The 15,410-nt window shown below is 35.9% G+C and overlaps 1 protein-coding gene across 2 annotated transcripts in view; it reads right to left on the bottom strand.

Annotated features, from left to right (window-relative positions):
* LOC146004450 (WD repeat-containing protein 76-like) overlaps positions 1-15,410 on the bottom strand; it is a 52,919-nt gene that overhangs the window by 11,766 nt on the left and 25,743 nt on the right. For both annotated transcript variants that reach the window (XM_083143312.1, XM_083143307.1), the window contains exon 8: positions 12,136-12,220. In XM_083143312.1, coding sequence (XP_082999438.1) covers positions 12,136-12,220 — 85 coding nt within the window. The remainder of the gene's footprint in view (positions 1-12,135; positions 12,221-15,410) is intronic.

The following is a 15,410-nucleotide window of genomic DNA, read 5'->3' on the forward strand; positions in this document are numbered from 1 at the left end:
TAGGGGAATTGAAAAGTGAAATGAAACAAATGCAAAAGGATTTAGCACAGTACAGAGTGGAGTGTAGTCAGAGGAGTGAAAAGTCAGATAAGAAGATAGATAAACAAAACAGGAAAACCACCTGTGTAAAGCTAAATGTTGACATAATGGAAAAGAAAAATGAGGAGAGTAGAAAAATGATCCAGCACAACTCTTCCTCAATTAGTGAAGTTCGAAAGGAGTTAGCAGACACCAAAGAGGTAGTGAGAAAGATTTTAAATAAAAGTGAAAATGGAACCACATCAATGTTTTTGCAAGAATTAGGGAGTGTTAAGAAAAGATTAGGAGAATTAGAAGAAAAACAAGGGAGATGCATGCTAGACAGAGGTACTTCAAGAAATCTATTGGATGACTCACCAATCTTGATTCCTACGTCTGCACTTATTAGTCAGTTAGACACGGAAGCAGTTAGCCAATCAAAAATCCAAATTGAGCAAGAAGGACACAGCAATGCAACAGACATAGAGGAGGTATGTAAATTCTTGTGCCCAGAAAATGATGCATGTCCACCTTCAGGTGTAGTTATTGCCACAAACAGTTTTGATTTAGGGCCTCCCCCATGGCGCAGTGGTAGCGTCATTACCTTGTAATCGAGGGGTCCCGGGTTCGATACCCGGTGGAGGCACAAGTGGTTCGGATCCCACTTTAAACTGTAGGTCCAGTCCCGATTAGCCTTACTGTGCATAAAGTGGACTTAAAACACCAACTCAAACCAAGTTTTGATTTAGAAATAGAAGGTAAAAACAATGTGGAACAAAGCAACAAGTGTATGGTTAACGCCTTAAGTGAAATTAAAGAGACTCTTAAGGAGAGTAGTAAAATTAATGCAAGCTTGCTTGAATTTATGGAAGTAAACGTACATCATCAGAACAGTTTGAATAAGAACAATTCTACGTACTTTTCTCAAAATCAAACACATGATGTAAAGCAACTTAAGATTGTCAGCTCCAAGATATCCAGTAGTAGTAACGACTCCTCAGATAGTCACAAACAAGAGAAAATGGTGAAGAAAGTAAAAAGTAGAAAGAAGAAAAAGCGAAAAAAGAAATTGAGAAGGGAAGCTGGATGTAGAAGTTCTGACAGTGAGAAGGCGTATTTCATAGAAGATAAAGACTTACCTTACCAATGCTTAGTGAAGATGTCAGAAGACACACAAAGTGGAAAACTTTTAAGGTAAAGCATGTTACAACCAGTACGGAAGATGAAGGAATTTGTTCTGCAAGTTCCGAGCAAACAGAAAATAAAGACGACGAGACACAAAAGAAAAAAGTGAAAATGAAGAAGCAAGGTGATCATAAAGGCAACAATACAGACAATCTTGGATCCGAAAACACACACACGAAATTCTTAGTATTGCCTTAATGTCAATAGTGTGCTTTGTGAAATTAACCAGATGTGTATATATATATTGTAATTCTTTCAAAAGTGATTTATAGTGAAACATGTGGTCTTGTTCTTTCATAAGTCTTTTATAAATGTGTGTGTGTGTGTGTGTGTGTCTATATATATATATATATATATATATATATATATATATATATATATATATATATATAAAAGTTAAGTGCAAGGTAATATGTTAAAAGAAAATGTTAAGTAACATGCACTGCAACACTATTTTTCTTGTCCATGTTCAGCATATTAACGTGATGAAACCAGAACAGTACAAAAATTTCCTAGTACTGCCATAATGCAGTGATTGGATTGTTTAAATCGTAGAATTAACCATTTGCATGCAATGTAATGCCATTGAAGCTTATGTATAGTAACTTAACTACTTTTGTTTTCTCATAAGTGTACTATGAATTATGTTTTAATAAGAAGTTGAGTGGTAGGTAGTACATTAAAATATTAGAGATGATAAGTGTGTATGTATGTTCATGTATATCTCTATATGTGCATACATCTAGGTATGTTGATGTAACATAAACTGCTTTGCTGGCAAAACCTTAAATCGCTATTGGTACAGTCAGCTGCAAAATAAATACATTTATTTTCTTTACATTTGTAAAGATCAATTTGGTGTCCACATCTCTGTTAAAGACAAATATTTCAAAGACATTATAGTAATTAGGGTAATGTTTGACTTCTAGATAGTGAGTTATATTTACAGTATTTTATTACTTTGGTCAGTATCTCATTCACATGCAAGGTATTTAGTGTCTCATGTGATGTACTGTACTTTGAATATTCAATCTTGAAATTGAGTGGTCAATTAGGTCTAATATTTCACTCGTGGTTCATGCTTAATTAGTACAACATAGATACAAACATATAAATAAAAATTTGATTTTATAAAGTTGCTGTGGCAGTATTGTAGATGCACGGCATTTGGCGTAACAATATTTATGGTATAAAATAATAATAAAAAGAAATTGTATTTCTTATTTAGACGGTAATTTGTCTGGTTCATTGAAATAATCACTTTAATCAATGCAATCCCATTTTAGCTTAAGTATACTGACTTTGTTTAATTTTTCTAATTATTCAGACATAATTTGGTAATATTTTGTAACTTGATATATATGTAGATGCGTAAGCTCTGTAGAGTGATATATTAAATGTGATGAAAATGTATATGTGATACCCTTAGATTTCTCAAGGTAATGTTATAAAATCACATAATATTTATTTTCCAGTATAATGTAAGTTGTACCTAGCTCATCGGAGATAGATTTTCCTTAAATGTTTTGTTCTTTGTGAATAGTTAAGGTATGCAACCTTAATTTTTGAATATTCAATCTTGGTATGCAATGAGCATAAACACTGATGGTATGTGAATAGTCGGAATAACCAGTTAACAAATTTTGTGCTTTCACTCATAGTTAATACTCAGCATAATATATGCAAGAGCAAATAACCAAAATTTTAAATTTGCAAGATTAATAAGGTGGTATTGCGCCGATATGGCATTCCACACACTACATGTAAAAGAATATGCCCAGTGTTTAATTAGTTACTGCTGAAGGTAAAATTTGTATGCTCCTTCAATATGCTTCTTTTGTCCATGTTCAGGTATAATTGGCATTTGAAGGACATGTGGTGTCCACACGCTCAGTTGAAAATATATTTCATACATAATATTCATTCCTTAAACTTATTTTATTCATGTTGACAATGTGAGGTCAGCAAAAATAAATATATTTATATATATATATATATATGCATCTTGCTCACAAATGAAGAGTTTGTACTATTTCTTGTATTGCATTAAGATTGGAAGTAGCAAAGTGCTTCCTACTGAATTTCGTTAAAAATTTCTTGTAGAACTTACTACTATTTTGTAATATGATTGTTGCATATTGTCATTGCAAATTAGTCATTCACTCAGGTATTATACCATATTTGCTATTCTTGTTTTTATAGCATTATGCTATTAAGCTAGCATATAAAAAAAAAATATGGGTTCATTTCATAATTTCACATCAAATATCATTTTGCCTTTGTATGTTTCCATATAAACATAGTAAAACTAAAAAATCATTGTGAAATAAATTTATTTAGGTAAATGTTTCAAAACAAAACAGAAAAGTTCAGGATATTCAAAAAACAAATTGTAATTATATCATTTGTACAAGAAAAATTTCATACTTATGTACATTTTAAAATTTCATGTAAAATGTCTTGGTTGAGTTGTGCAGTGGATGGTTTGGGACATTCAGGTTCATGTAGTTCAAACCCTTGTTGAGCGCCATATATCAATATCATCATAATATTGATATAAAAGCAATTTGGCAAGAAAAATTTAGCTTTCTTATTACTTCTATAAAAAGAAATTACATACATTTTTCTTTATGGCAATTAGAAATTAAACTTTGTTATCTTCCTACATGTGGTTTATCTTCTCAATTTCAAATAAAATTATAAATCCTGTAAAAAGAGATCAAGAAATTAACTAATTTCCACCACAGTAAAACATTCAGAAACAATAAAGAAAAATGTTAGAAAAATACTCAAGTCCAGAGCCATCTATTGTTCACCATAGCAAACATATCCCAACATAGTAGCGATTTTTTTTAAAAAAAACCTATTTTATTTCAAATTATTCAATAATAAGTTATTATCAGACAATATTGTCAAAAAAACTATTCAAATTTGTTAATATAAAACTTTGTAGAAATTATGTCCACTTGTATTCGATTCTGGAAAGAAAAAATATCAATAAAGAATAAGGTAAAAAAAATTATGATGAGAACGACTGAGAAAAAAGATGGTGGAAGCTGAAATCAAAAATTTGTAAGTATCTTATTTCTTTATCCCAGGTTGTGTTTTACCGAAGCAAAGTGACGTGTATTATTGTTGTATTACGCCTAAAGTGCTAAAAAACGTCATAACTCTAAGTAATTCTTTCTATTATTATTTAAGAGGCAATAGGAACTTTCATCAATTTGGATTGAAAAATACCTAATTGTTGTCATATTCTAACAGAAAGTATTTACAATGAATGTGCTGACTAGGACTCGGAAGTTGATGAAGAATCATTTTTTTCTGAGTCTTCAAAACAATTCAAAACCTGATATCTGTCAGTTTTCCTTCAGATAGAACCAGATAAAAATATTTTTATTATTTTTCATTTGTAGGCCGTTTTTTGGTATATTTTCATTTTCAGTATTTTTTTTTTCTTATGCCCTCCCACGGAAGAGGACTAAAGTAAAAATTATACACAATATTTTTTAAAAAATATAATCTTATGTATGTCAAACATAACTGTATTTTCAGTTGCTGGTCGTCTACTGCATTGTAGAAGATCCATTCTCAAAGGAGGTGAATGATTTATACAGGAACAGAAAGTTATGTAACTTTGAAATTAAAGTAGAGGAAGCTCAATTATCTCTTTGCTTCAGTTGTTTAGTAGTTTAACCAACCAAAAGTGGGTTTTATCGAATTATTCAACTACTCTATTTAATTTTATTTAAAAATCAAGCTTTCATTCCCAGCGCGGAAACTATTTTAGGCAATTTTTAATATTTAATGTCATTCTACTGGTCATCAACTTCCGAGCCCTAGTGATGACTAACCTATTTTTCCTATCTGGTTTCTGCACCTATCACATGGTATATGATGGTCTCCTGCAATTGAGATAGCTGTCTGAAATTTAAGGTTTCAACTCTTGGAAGAAACCAACGTCATTTCCATGAATCTGAAGAAATATTCTGTTACGATTTTCCCCTTCTGAAAAGTTTCTGCTGGGGTTGGGAATCGATCTTACGACCCTTGTCACACAAGTCGAGTACGTTACCACTACACCAAGACACCACTAGCACTCAATATACAGTGTGAAGAATGATAATCCAATATTTAGGTCTTTTAATTTAACAACTTCTCGTATCCGTATATCTCAAATGACTCAAAAAGAAATTGTAAATACCCAGTCTTTTTCCCTCCCTTTCTGTCAATCAATATACATGAATAATTTCACTTTTCCCACTTGTCAGATTGGAAAGGATTGTGCTTTGATGCTCTTCTTTCTCAGTTTGCCAGTACTTCGAACTGAAGAAACAAAGGCAATATTTGCACATCCAAGAGTATCCCAACATGTTTTACATAATGGTGAATACGAATACGATACCTTTTTTTCAAAAATACCTTTGCAGTGGAATGTTTTTCTTAAAACTAAATGTCAAGTGTCTGTGGTGTAATGGTAACAAACTCGACTTGTGTGACAGGGGTCCTAAGATCGATTCCCAACAACAGCAGGAACTTTTTCAGAATGTGAGAAGCACTTCCCGAAATATTAAGCACTTCACGAAATATTTGTTCAGATTCATGGAAACTGCGTTGATTTCATCCAAGAGTTGTAAACCTTAAATTCCAGACAGCTATCTCAATTGCAGCAGGCAGATACCACGTGACAGGTGCAGAAACCAGATAGGAAAAATAGCTTAGTCATCACTACGGCTCAGAAGTTGTTGACCTGTAGAATGACAATAATACAAAGAGCCAATAAAGCATACTTCTCATTACTACCACTGATTAAATATCATGTAGTCAACCATAGAGTCAAAGTAACTTTGTATAAAACCCTAATTCGTAGTATAATGATATACGGTAGTGAAATATCGACATTTAATCAAAGCTCAGACAAAATGGTGGACTTGTTTGAATGGAAAATATTTGGACCAATAAGAGTGCAAGATAGTTAGAGAATAAGAACCCATCAGAAATTATTTGAACTTTACAAAGATGTCCCCAATCTCAACTTATATAAGAGCTAAAAGGTTAGAGTGGACAGAACATGTAATCAGGATGGATGATAGCCAAATCCCCAAGAAGGTGATGCAAGGAAATGTTGGGAGGCAAGTCCGTAGGGAGTCCCAGAAACAGATGGGAAGTAGTGGTTGGAGCACATGCAGTACAACTATTGAGAACTAGGAACTGGAAGAGAACAGCCTTGGATAGGAGAGGATTGGGGAAGCCTTGGACCTATTAAGGACTGGAGTGCAACAGAAGAAGAAGAATGAAATTAAAATTATTTTTTAAAAAAAATGGCCTAATATACTATTCGCACTGCAAAAGTATTTGAAAAGCAAATGCATTTAAAATTCACGAAACAAGGAAGGAGAAAAAAAAGAAGACACAAAGGACAAAATACTGAAAATGACATTAAAAAAAGCAGACAAATTTAAAGAATAATAATAAAAACGTTTTTGTCTGGTTCTATCTGAAAGGAAACGGACCGATATCAGGTTTAGAATTGTTTTGAAGGCTCAGAAAAAAACATATTCTTCATCAACTTCCGAGACCTGATCAGCACATTCATTGTAAATACTTTCTGTTGGAATACGACAACATTTTATTTTAAGTATTTTTCGATCCAAATTGATAAATGTTCCTATTGCTTTTTAAATAATAATAGAAATAATTACTTAGAGTGAATGTAATAATAATCAAGGATATGTTATATAAATTAGTTTCAAAATAATTGCAGACTTTTTACAAGCCTAGATCAACTGTAAAGTTAGTGCTTTGAAATAATTCTCATCTCTGAAAAGTATACTTCAGTGCCAGAAATAAAAAGGAAATATCAATATATTTCCTGGAAACATTTGTCGAATTCCACACCAAATAAATTTTTGCGAACATTTTGAAACAAAATTATTAATCTTACTAAACTCCATACTCAATGTATTTGAACGACTTACGAGAGTTTCGGATTTGAACCCGTGACCCTTAATTCCTAGAGAAACAAAAAGAGATCTGTGACTCGAGTATTTTACCTATACTCTACAACAAGGGTGGCCAACGCGTTGACCGGGGTCTACCAGTTGACCGGCAAGCCACGAGAGGTAGCCCGCGGTGCTCTGTCATATTACAGTAGACTCGTGATTAACCGAGGGAGTGGTTGGAAAACATCGCACTTCAGAATGCACCCCCTGTTTGTTTACTACTAAGTTGGAGTCAAGTCACCGTGTTCGTTATATTGTCGGTGTATCCGAATGTTACGGTGGTGTTTAAATCTGTGTATAGGCCTATTCTAAGCCAGTAATGTAGTATGAGTGGCAAACGGAAAAGGTGTGTCCAAAACTATGAAAGACTTTTTGAAAAAGTAATCTTCTCATTTATGTTGTACTACAAGGGTTGATCAAATGAAAAAGGTACGAAACGTCGTAACAACGGAATCGTTTATATAATACCGATGCCGCGATGGGAGAACGTAGCATAATATGTAGGGGTGCGATTGGATTCGCCACGCGGCATCAGAGCATGCAGGAGAACGCGCATGCGCAGGAGAGAGCAGAGGCTCCGATACAGAGCGCTGTCCAAGTGACGTGGCAGTGCGTGTTCGGACAGGATGGCGTTAACATTGGCAAATTCGACTGTTGACGAGCAGCGAGGCGTTATCCGTTTTCTGACAGCGGAAGGTGTTAAACCGGCTGATATTCATCGCCGGATGTGATGTACTGTGAGACACTCCGCAGCCTACGCAGGTCCATCAAGAACAAATGACCGGGGCTGCTCATGGAGGGTGTGGTTCTGCTCAATGATAACACACGTCTCCAGGGTCACACACGCGGAACTGGCCAGGTTCAAGTGGGAGCAGCTAGACCATCTGCCCTACAGTCCGGACTTATCCCCCTGTGACTTCCATGTGTTTGGTCCCCTGAAAAAGCATCTCAAAGGAAAGTGCTTCACCTCGGACGATGAACTCAAGGACGCTGTGAAGGACTGGGTCGCGTCACAGGCAAAGGAATTCTGGGAAAAAGGAATCATTCGGCTCGTTCATCAATGGGATCAATGTGCTCAAGCCTATGGAGGATACTTTGAATAAAGTATTCATTTACACTGACAGTGTCGTTTTGTACCTTTTCATTTGATCAACCCTTGTAGTAATAAATTATTACTATACAGTTTTAAGTGTTGTTTCGTCATTTACGACCTATTAGCACATTATCTCCGTATTATTTGAGTTTTTCCGTATCCGAGGTAGTCTCGGTCCCAATTAGCTCAGATAATTGCGAGTCTACTGTATACGGATTTTATTATGCAGTCACAAAAAAATGTATTACTTACCCTTCTGTATTTTCAACTGTTGTATCAGGAAAAGAGCTTTGTTGTAACAGTTAATTTCTTTCTTTGTTGAATCTTATAATAATTAACTATAAAAAATGTAAATATTCTTTGCCTTCTCCGTTCGGAGTAACCAACAATTCGTTATTGAAGGACTGAACAATGGGCGATCGAAAGCTTTCTTCTCCTACACTACATTGTTGTTAGCGACAAGACCGGTTTGATTACATTGTTACATGCAACATTGTTCGCACAAAATACTGGGCCAGTAGGTAGTTATTCGCAACCCTGTGGAACGCTGTGACGTATGTTGAAAGTTCGCGATCGTAAGACTGTAAACTCGCTGTGAGGCTGCTGTCGGCAGTTTATTAGTCGTGCTACAAGCTGCCAAGTCATGAGTGAACCAGGTAAGAATAAACAAAACACTTGCCACTATCATAGTGAATGGGAGCAAGAGTTCTTATTTATTATGGTGAAAGATAAGTGTGTCTGTCTTTGTAACGCAACTGTTGCACTCCCTAAAAAGGCTAATGTAGAAAGACATTTCCACCAGAAATTTGCTGCAGAATTTCCTGCAGGTAGTGAAATTCGAAGAGCCAGAGTTTCTGACCTGAAGTCAAAGATGATTGCCCAAGAGTCCATTTTTACGAAAACTGGCAGTAGGTCAAAGGCAGTTGGTTACCTTAGCATCCTTTATGGTCGCAGCCATTCTTATCAAACATAAGAAATAATTTGTAGATGGAGAGGTTTTCAAGGAAGCTTTCTGTAAAGCTGGTGAGGTACTTTTTAGTGATTTCAAAAATAAAAATGAAATACTGAACTGGGGAGATACAGCCTAAAACAGGTAACAGGTCCACAGTACTGAAGCCAAAACTTATTTCATAAATAAATACATACATAAAATAATCAATGTCAATTTTATGGTATTGGTAGAGGCACATATTTTTGATAAATAAAAAAGCAAAATTTCGGTACAAAAACAGAGTCAATTTCAGGTTCAAAAGCGGTAAATAAAATACAATATCGGGGTTATAGTGGTGAAAAATTGGATGAAAAGTGGTATATAAAAATACATTTTGGTTTAAAAATTGTAAATATAATCCTAAATTTGATTTAAAAACTACACTTATTCCAGTGAATTAACATTTCACTTCTAATAGCACATTTATGTAGTTATCAGAGTATTAAGTTTATTTCTGTGTAACAGAGTCCATTTTTGCTTCTTCAATATTAACAGCAGAATTAATCAATTTTCCGAGAATTGCATAACTCTCAGGATAATTCAGACCTCAGAAGGTGTTGCGTCGGTGAATAAACCCTAAATTTCGTGTTTAAGAGTTAATTTCGCTTTTTGCAGTTCATTTCGCATTATTTCGTGACAAAACATGGTCACAAAATGCATCTCACACCTTTCAAAAACATGAAAAATTAACACTACAATGTGTTTTTTCAAATTTCGTTTTTTCGTCAAAAACGAAATATGCATGCCCCTAGGTATTGGACCTTTGCTTCCTTTTTTAGGCTCTCGTTGTTAGGTCTAATCAGATGAGTAGACCGCCAGTGATTCTTGAAATGTAAATTAGCCCTCAAACCAAATTAGGTTGGCCACCGCTGCTCTACAACACCGCTTGTAGCAAATGACTTGAAACGTGTTGATGATTACGCAAGCTACCACTTTTGTATGTGACGAAAAGATTTTCGCTGCAAATTGCGAGAATTATTAATTTTCGCTCATTGAACAGTACTTTTCAAGATGTTCTTATATTTGATATTCATAAACGATTAGTAATTATGCCATTTTGTATTCGAACTTGAGAGCGATTTCCTCCAGGTGGACCACTAGCAAGTGCAGCGTTTCCAATCTCGCAACAGTTTCTCTGATTCCAATTTTTTTAACATGCCGAATGGCAACTATTCTCTAAAATTATTTCTCATACTTTTGCTTTCGGTTTTTTTCTCTATTACGAGGCGCATCCAGAAAGTAAGTTTCCCAATTTTTTTCCCGTGAAAGTAAACATAATGAGCCGTGTAAATTGCGCATGCGCAGCAGAACTAAGACGTATCAATCATATGCCAGGCGGACAGATCCCGCCCGGCGCCAGTAGCGAGGCAGCAGTGGTCCGAAGTGGAAGCTCGTATTCCTTCTCCCGCCGCATGCCAGTAGCGAGGCAGCAGTGGTCCGAAATGGAAGCTCGTATTCCTTCTCCCGCCGCATGCGAGGTTCGGTCGGTGATAAAGTTCCTGAATGCACAAAGCATTGCGCCAATTGACATTCATCGTCAGCTCTGTGAGGTCTATGGGCCGAACATTATGAGTAAGCAGATGGTGCGTCGCTGGTGTCGGCAGTTTTCGGAAGGTCGTCAAAGTGTCCATGATGAAGAGCGCAGTGGGCATCCGTCCCTCATCACTGATGATCTGGTTGAGCTGGTGCGGCAGTGCATCGTAGAGAACCGTCGCTTCACGATTACGGAGTTGAGTAGCCTTTTTCCGCAGATATCGCGATCCGTGTTGCATGAGATTGTCACGCAGCGCCTGCTTTCAGAGCGGTCAGGTAACATTTGGAGAAGTGTACATTACAAGGTTGTTCCCTTAATCCCAAGTTTTTCAAGTAAGTTTGAGCCGATACCGACATATCAATATCGGGAAGTATCAGTTGGAATTTAATCAGTATTACTAGCTGATAGTTTTCCAGAGTCTGTGTGTCTTGCAGAGTATGTAACAAAATACCATAGAGCACTTTCACGAGTAAATATCCTTGTAATTATGAAACATGCATAATTTCATTATTTTTGTAACAATGTTGTTGAAAGAGAGGAATTGTGTGATTATCTGATGTGAAATTATAAATATTTTAAAGCAAAACTCTGGTAGATTGCTATGGTACAGTTCTAATGGAAAGCTTTCATATTCAAATTGATAAATATGATGCTTTGAACTAATCTGAGCTGTTACAATTTTAAAGTATTGGCATGGATTGAAAGTGGTATCAGCTCAGCCCTGTTTTAACTATCTAAATATCAAATGCATTTTGCACTAAATAGAAAATAATATTCTGCTGGTATCAGCAGTTATGGCTACTGCCAAATCTTTACCAATTCAATATTTCTATAAATAACAGTCTGCAATTGAGTGCACATTATTTATGTAATATATAATAGGAATGGGTCAATATGAAATTTTGGCCAATACCAATAAAGTACTGAAACAAATCACCAATACGATATAAAATTACAAATTGTTCTTGAACCTGAATGGATCATTGACCTCCTTAATAAATGTACGATTCAAGGTGACTGCAGTGCAAAAGAATTTGCATATTTGGACATTTACTTTTTTACAAAGTAGGGCATGGAGACTATTCACAAAATGACAGAATTTTGCACTAAATTATAAGATATTTATAGACATATCAGATCGATAAAATTATCAGCAATTTTACCGATATACTGATGATTAATTTGTCTCATCCCTAACATTACCAACATTTATTCCCACAATATTCCCATGACATTCAACTGAAAATAACGAAACAAGTAAATACTTCAACAGAAATTGTTAAAATATTAAAAATTAAGGCACTCAACTTACCTTGCGAGTACAAAAGAACATTGTCTGAAAGCTGAGAATGCCAAGTTAACCAATTGTATGCTTGATCCACGGGAGATGAATATACCTGGAAGAAGAGAAAATGTTAATAAGGATCAAGTTATTTAAAAAGAAACCACTACTATACAATAATAAATGTGAGACATTATCAGGCCCACACATTTATGGAGAATAAAAAAAGATCGAGATTTTGGTACAAAAGCTGGGTGCATTTCAGGATCAAAAATAGTGTATTACATAAACGGTATTTCAGTGTTAAAATGATTTTTTAAAAAGATACCTATTACAGAAAATAAGCATTTCCCTTAAAATAGCACATTTATGTAGTTATCAGACTATGAAATTTATTCCTGTGTAAATGACTCCTTTTTGCTTTTTAAATCTTTTAAATAGAATTAATCAATTTTATTTGATTTTGATTGACTCACAGGATAATTCAGACTTCAGAAAATGTGTTGGTAAATAAACTATAAATATCGTGTTGGAGTTTATTTTGCATTTATTAGTTCATTCACATTATTTTGTGATGTGGTAGGAAAATGTACCTCATACCTTTCAAAAACATGAAAAATGAACATTGCAGCATTTTAGTTCACATTTCATGTTTCCATTAAAAACGAAAGATGCACGTCTCTAGACAATATACCATATTTATGCATGTACAGGGTCAGGCAGAAACAATGTACCAGTTTATTATAGTTCCTATAGTAACACTACATAGGGAATGTAAAGGACAACAGTGGTAATTGATAAATAACATAATGCCATTTTATGACACAATAATTATTTTTTGAAAATCACATCTGTGAGATAACCACCGTCCTTTGTGATGCACTGATGGAGTCTACGAACGAAACTGTCCATTACCTTCAGGTGGAATTGCCTTGACCTCTTCACTGATGCGACGCTTCAGAATCTCTAAGCTGGAGACACGTGATGCAAACAATCTGCTCTTGAGGCATTCCCACAGAAAGAAATCGCAAGCACTCAGATCTGAGGATTTCGCTGGCCACGGTATGTCCCCAAAACGTGAGATGATTCTGCCCGCGAACACCATACGTAACGTTGTCATCGTGTCTCCAGCGGTATGCGCAGTTGCACCATCTTGCTGGAAATAAACTGATGACAAATCAACGCCCTGTCTCTGTAATTCAGGAATCAGGAAAGTCGTCAGTAGGCCTCTGTAACGTTCCGAATTGATTGTGGCTGCGTTTCCGTTATGATCCTCAAAAAAGTAGGGTCCAATAATCCTGGAAGCCGAAACACTGCACCAAACGTGACCTTTTCACTATGGAGTGGTTTTTCGTGGAGTTCCTGTGGATTCACATTACTCCAGTATCGCATGTTTTGTTTGTTGACATGGCCTGTCAGTTCAAAGTGTGCCTCATCCGACAATCAGGTTGGGAAGAATGTCCCTATTCTCGTCCAATAGGTCGATAAGGTCTGTACTAAATTTTTTCCGGGAGGCATAGTCACGCTCAGATAACTTATGGGTCACCTGTATTTTGTACAGATGATACCTTAAATCGCTGTGGAGAATGCGGCGCACACTTCTGCCTGACAAGTGTAAAACTGCAACATGTTTGTTTACTGAGTGCCTAGGACTCCTGTCAATAGCATTCCATACCCTCTCAATGTTTTCTGGTGTTTGCACTGTCCTCGGCTTTCCCGGTGGCTTCTTATTTGTGGCACTTGTGGTAGCACGAAACTGATCAACCCACCTCCGAATTGTGTGCCGTTCTGGTACTCTTCCATGTCTCCCAATGTTGAATTGCTGTCGAAAATTCCGCTGCGTAGCTACCACACTGTCACCACTTTTGAAATATGCTTCAATCACAAAAGCGTGATGCATCTTGGTCCAACGCTCCATTGTAACAAAAATGGCATCCTTCCTGCTACACTCTACCCTTCTCGGTTTTATGCTCACTGCGGGGCCGTACGAGCTACCAACCGTTGAAAGTGGTAGATTGTTTCTGCCGGACCCTTTATAATGTGCACTCTGGTTTATGATGGGGAAAAGTGACAAAGAATTATATCTCGTATATAATGCACAGTACAATTCAAGAAATGGCTTTCTTATTTATAGATCACAAATTTGTTGCTATGCCGATCAACATCAAATGACATCATACCTATTCAACAAGTCACCTGTTGCTATGTGGACCAAGAGGAGAATATTGTCTTGTGTATAGAATGAGTCACCAACCCAGGCTGTCGTATACCGACTGAACATCTACGCCAGACCTAATCTGTGTCATAAGTGTGCACCAGACCTTGTTATTATATGTTGTATAATGTCACTCTTTTTTGTCAAGTTTCCATCATGTATGCTGTTAATCTATACCATCCTTCATGACAAAGAAAGGTCATCTAGTGTCTATACCATGTTGTAAGTTGTTTATACATATTGTGTTAATCTGTTTGTGAATTATACACTTTTGCTTGTATCTAAAATATGGTCGTATTCTTTCCTCCATACTCCGAAATATCGAAGAACTCAAACTCAACACAGGCCACCCTCCTCCTCTCCCTCCACTGTGTTTAGAATCCCAAACATTTCACTTCTGTAACCACTTTGTTTATTCTGTAGTAGAAGAAAGTGAAAGCAAAATTATGAGGTGGGTTTCCAGTGCTCAAGAAGTTATGTTCTATTCTTTCTCTCGACTAATACCACTAACACGGTAGGTGTATGCTTGAATTCTGACAGAACAGCACCGCTTTTCTCGGTGTTGCAAAATGTTCCATTATGAAGTGAAAACTCATGGGAAAGGTCATTTCACTCTTATAGGTTTTTTTATATATATATATAGAGTCAACTCTCGATTCAACGACCTTTCACAGTTCCCGGGAAAAGGGTCGTTATTTCGAAGGGGTCGTTATTGGAATTTGCCCCAATTTTCTGCTTAAACGGAGCTCAAACGGACACAAAGATGCATAGGAGATGGTAACACCATTTATCCTGGTAGTTATACAACCTGTTATGCACAGGACGCGTGTTGTGAGAAGGAAAATAGAACATGAAAACGTTTTCACAAAAAATAATGTTACTTTCTTTCAATTGTGCACAGTCGTTGCTTTTCCAGGAAATTCTTACAATTATAGTTCATGAGAAAGCCGTTTGCACCGAGACCTATCGAAAGGAAAACAATCTCTCGCTTATTGCAAGCGAAACTCGAAGAATCTTGACACCAGTTATACTGGCGCCAGCAAAAGTCGGGAGATAATCGGGCTGAATGAATGTTGGATTTTATACGTGT

This window comes from Lepisma saccharinum, chromosome 1 (genome assembly GCF_977018435.1).
Source record: "Lepisma saccharinum chromosome 1, izLepSacc3.1, whole genome shotgun sequence".
Lineage (NCBI taxonomy): Eukaryota > Metazoa > Arthropoda > Insecta > Zygentoma > Lepismatidae > Lepisma > Lepisma saccharinum.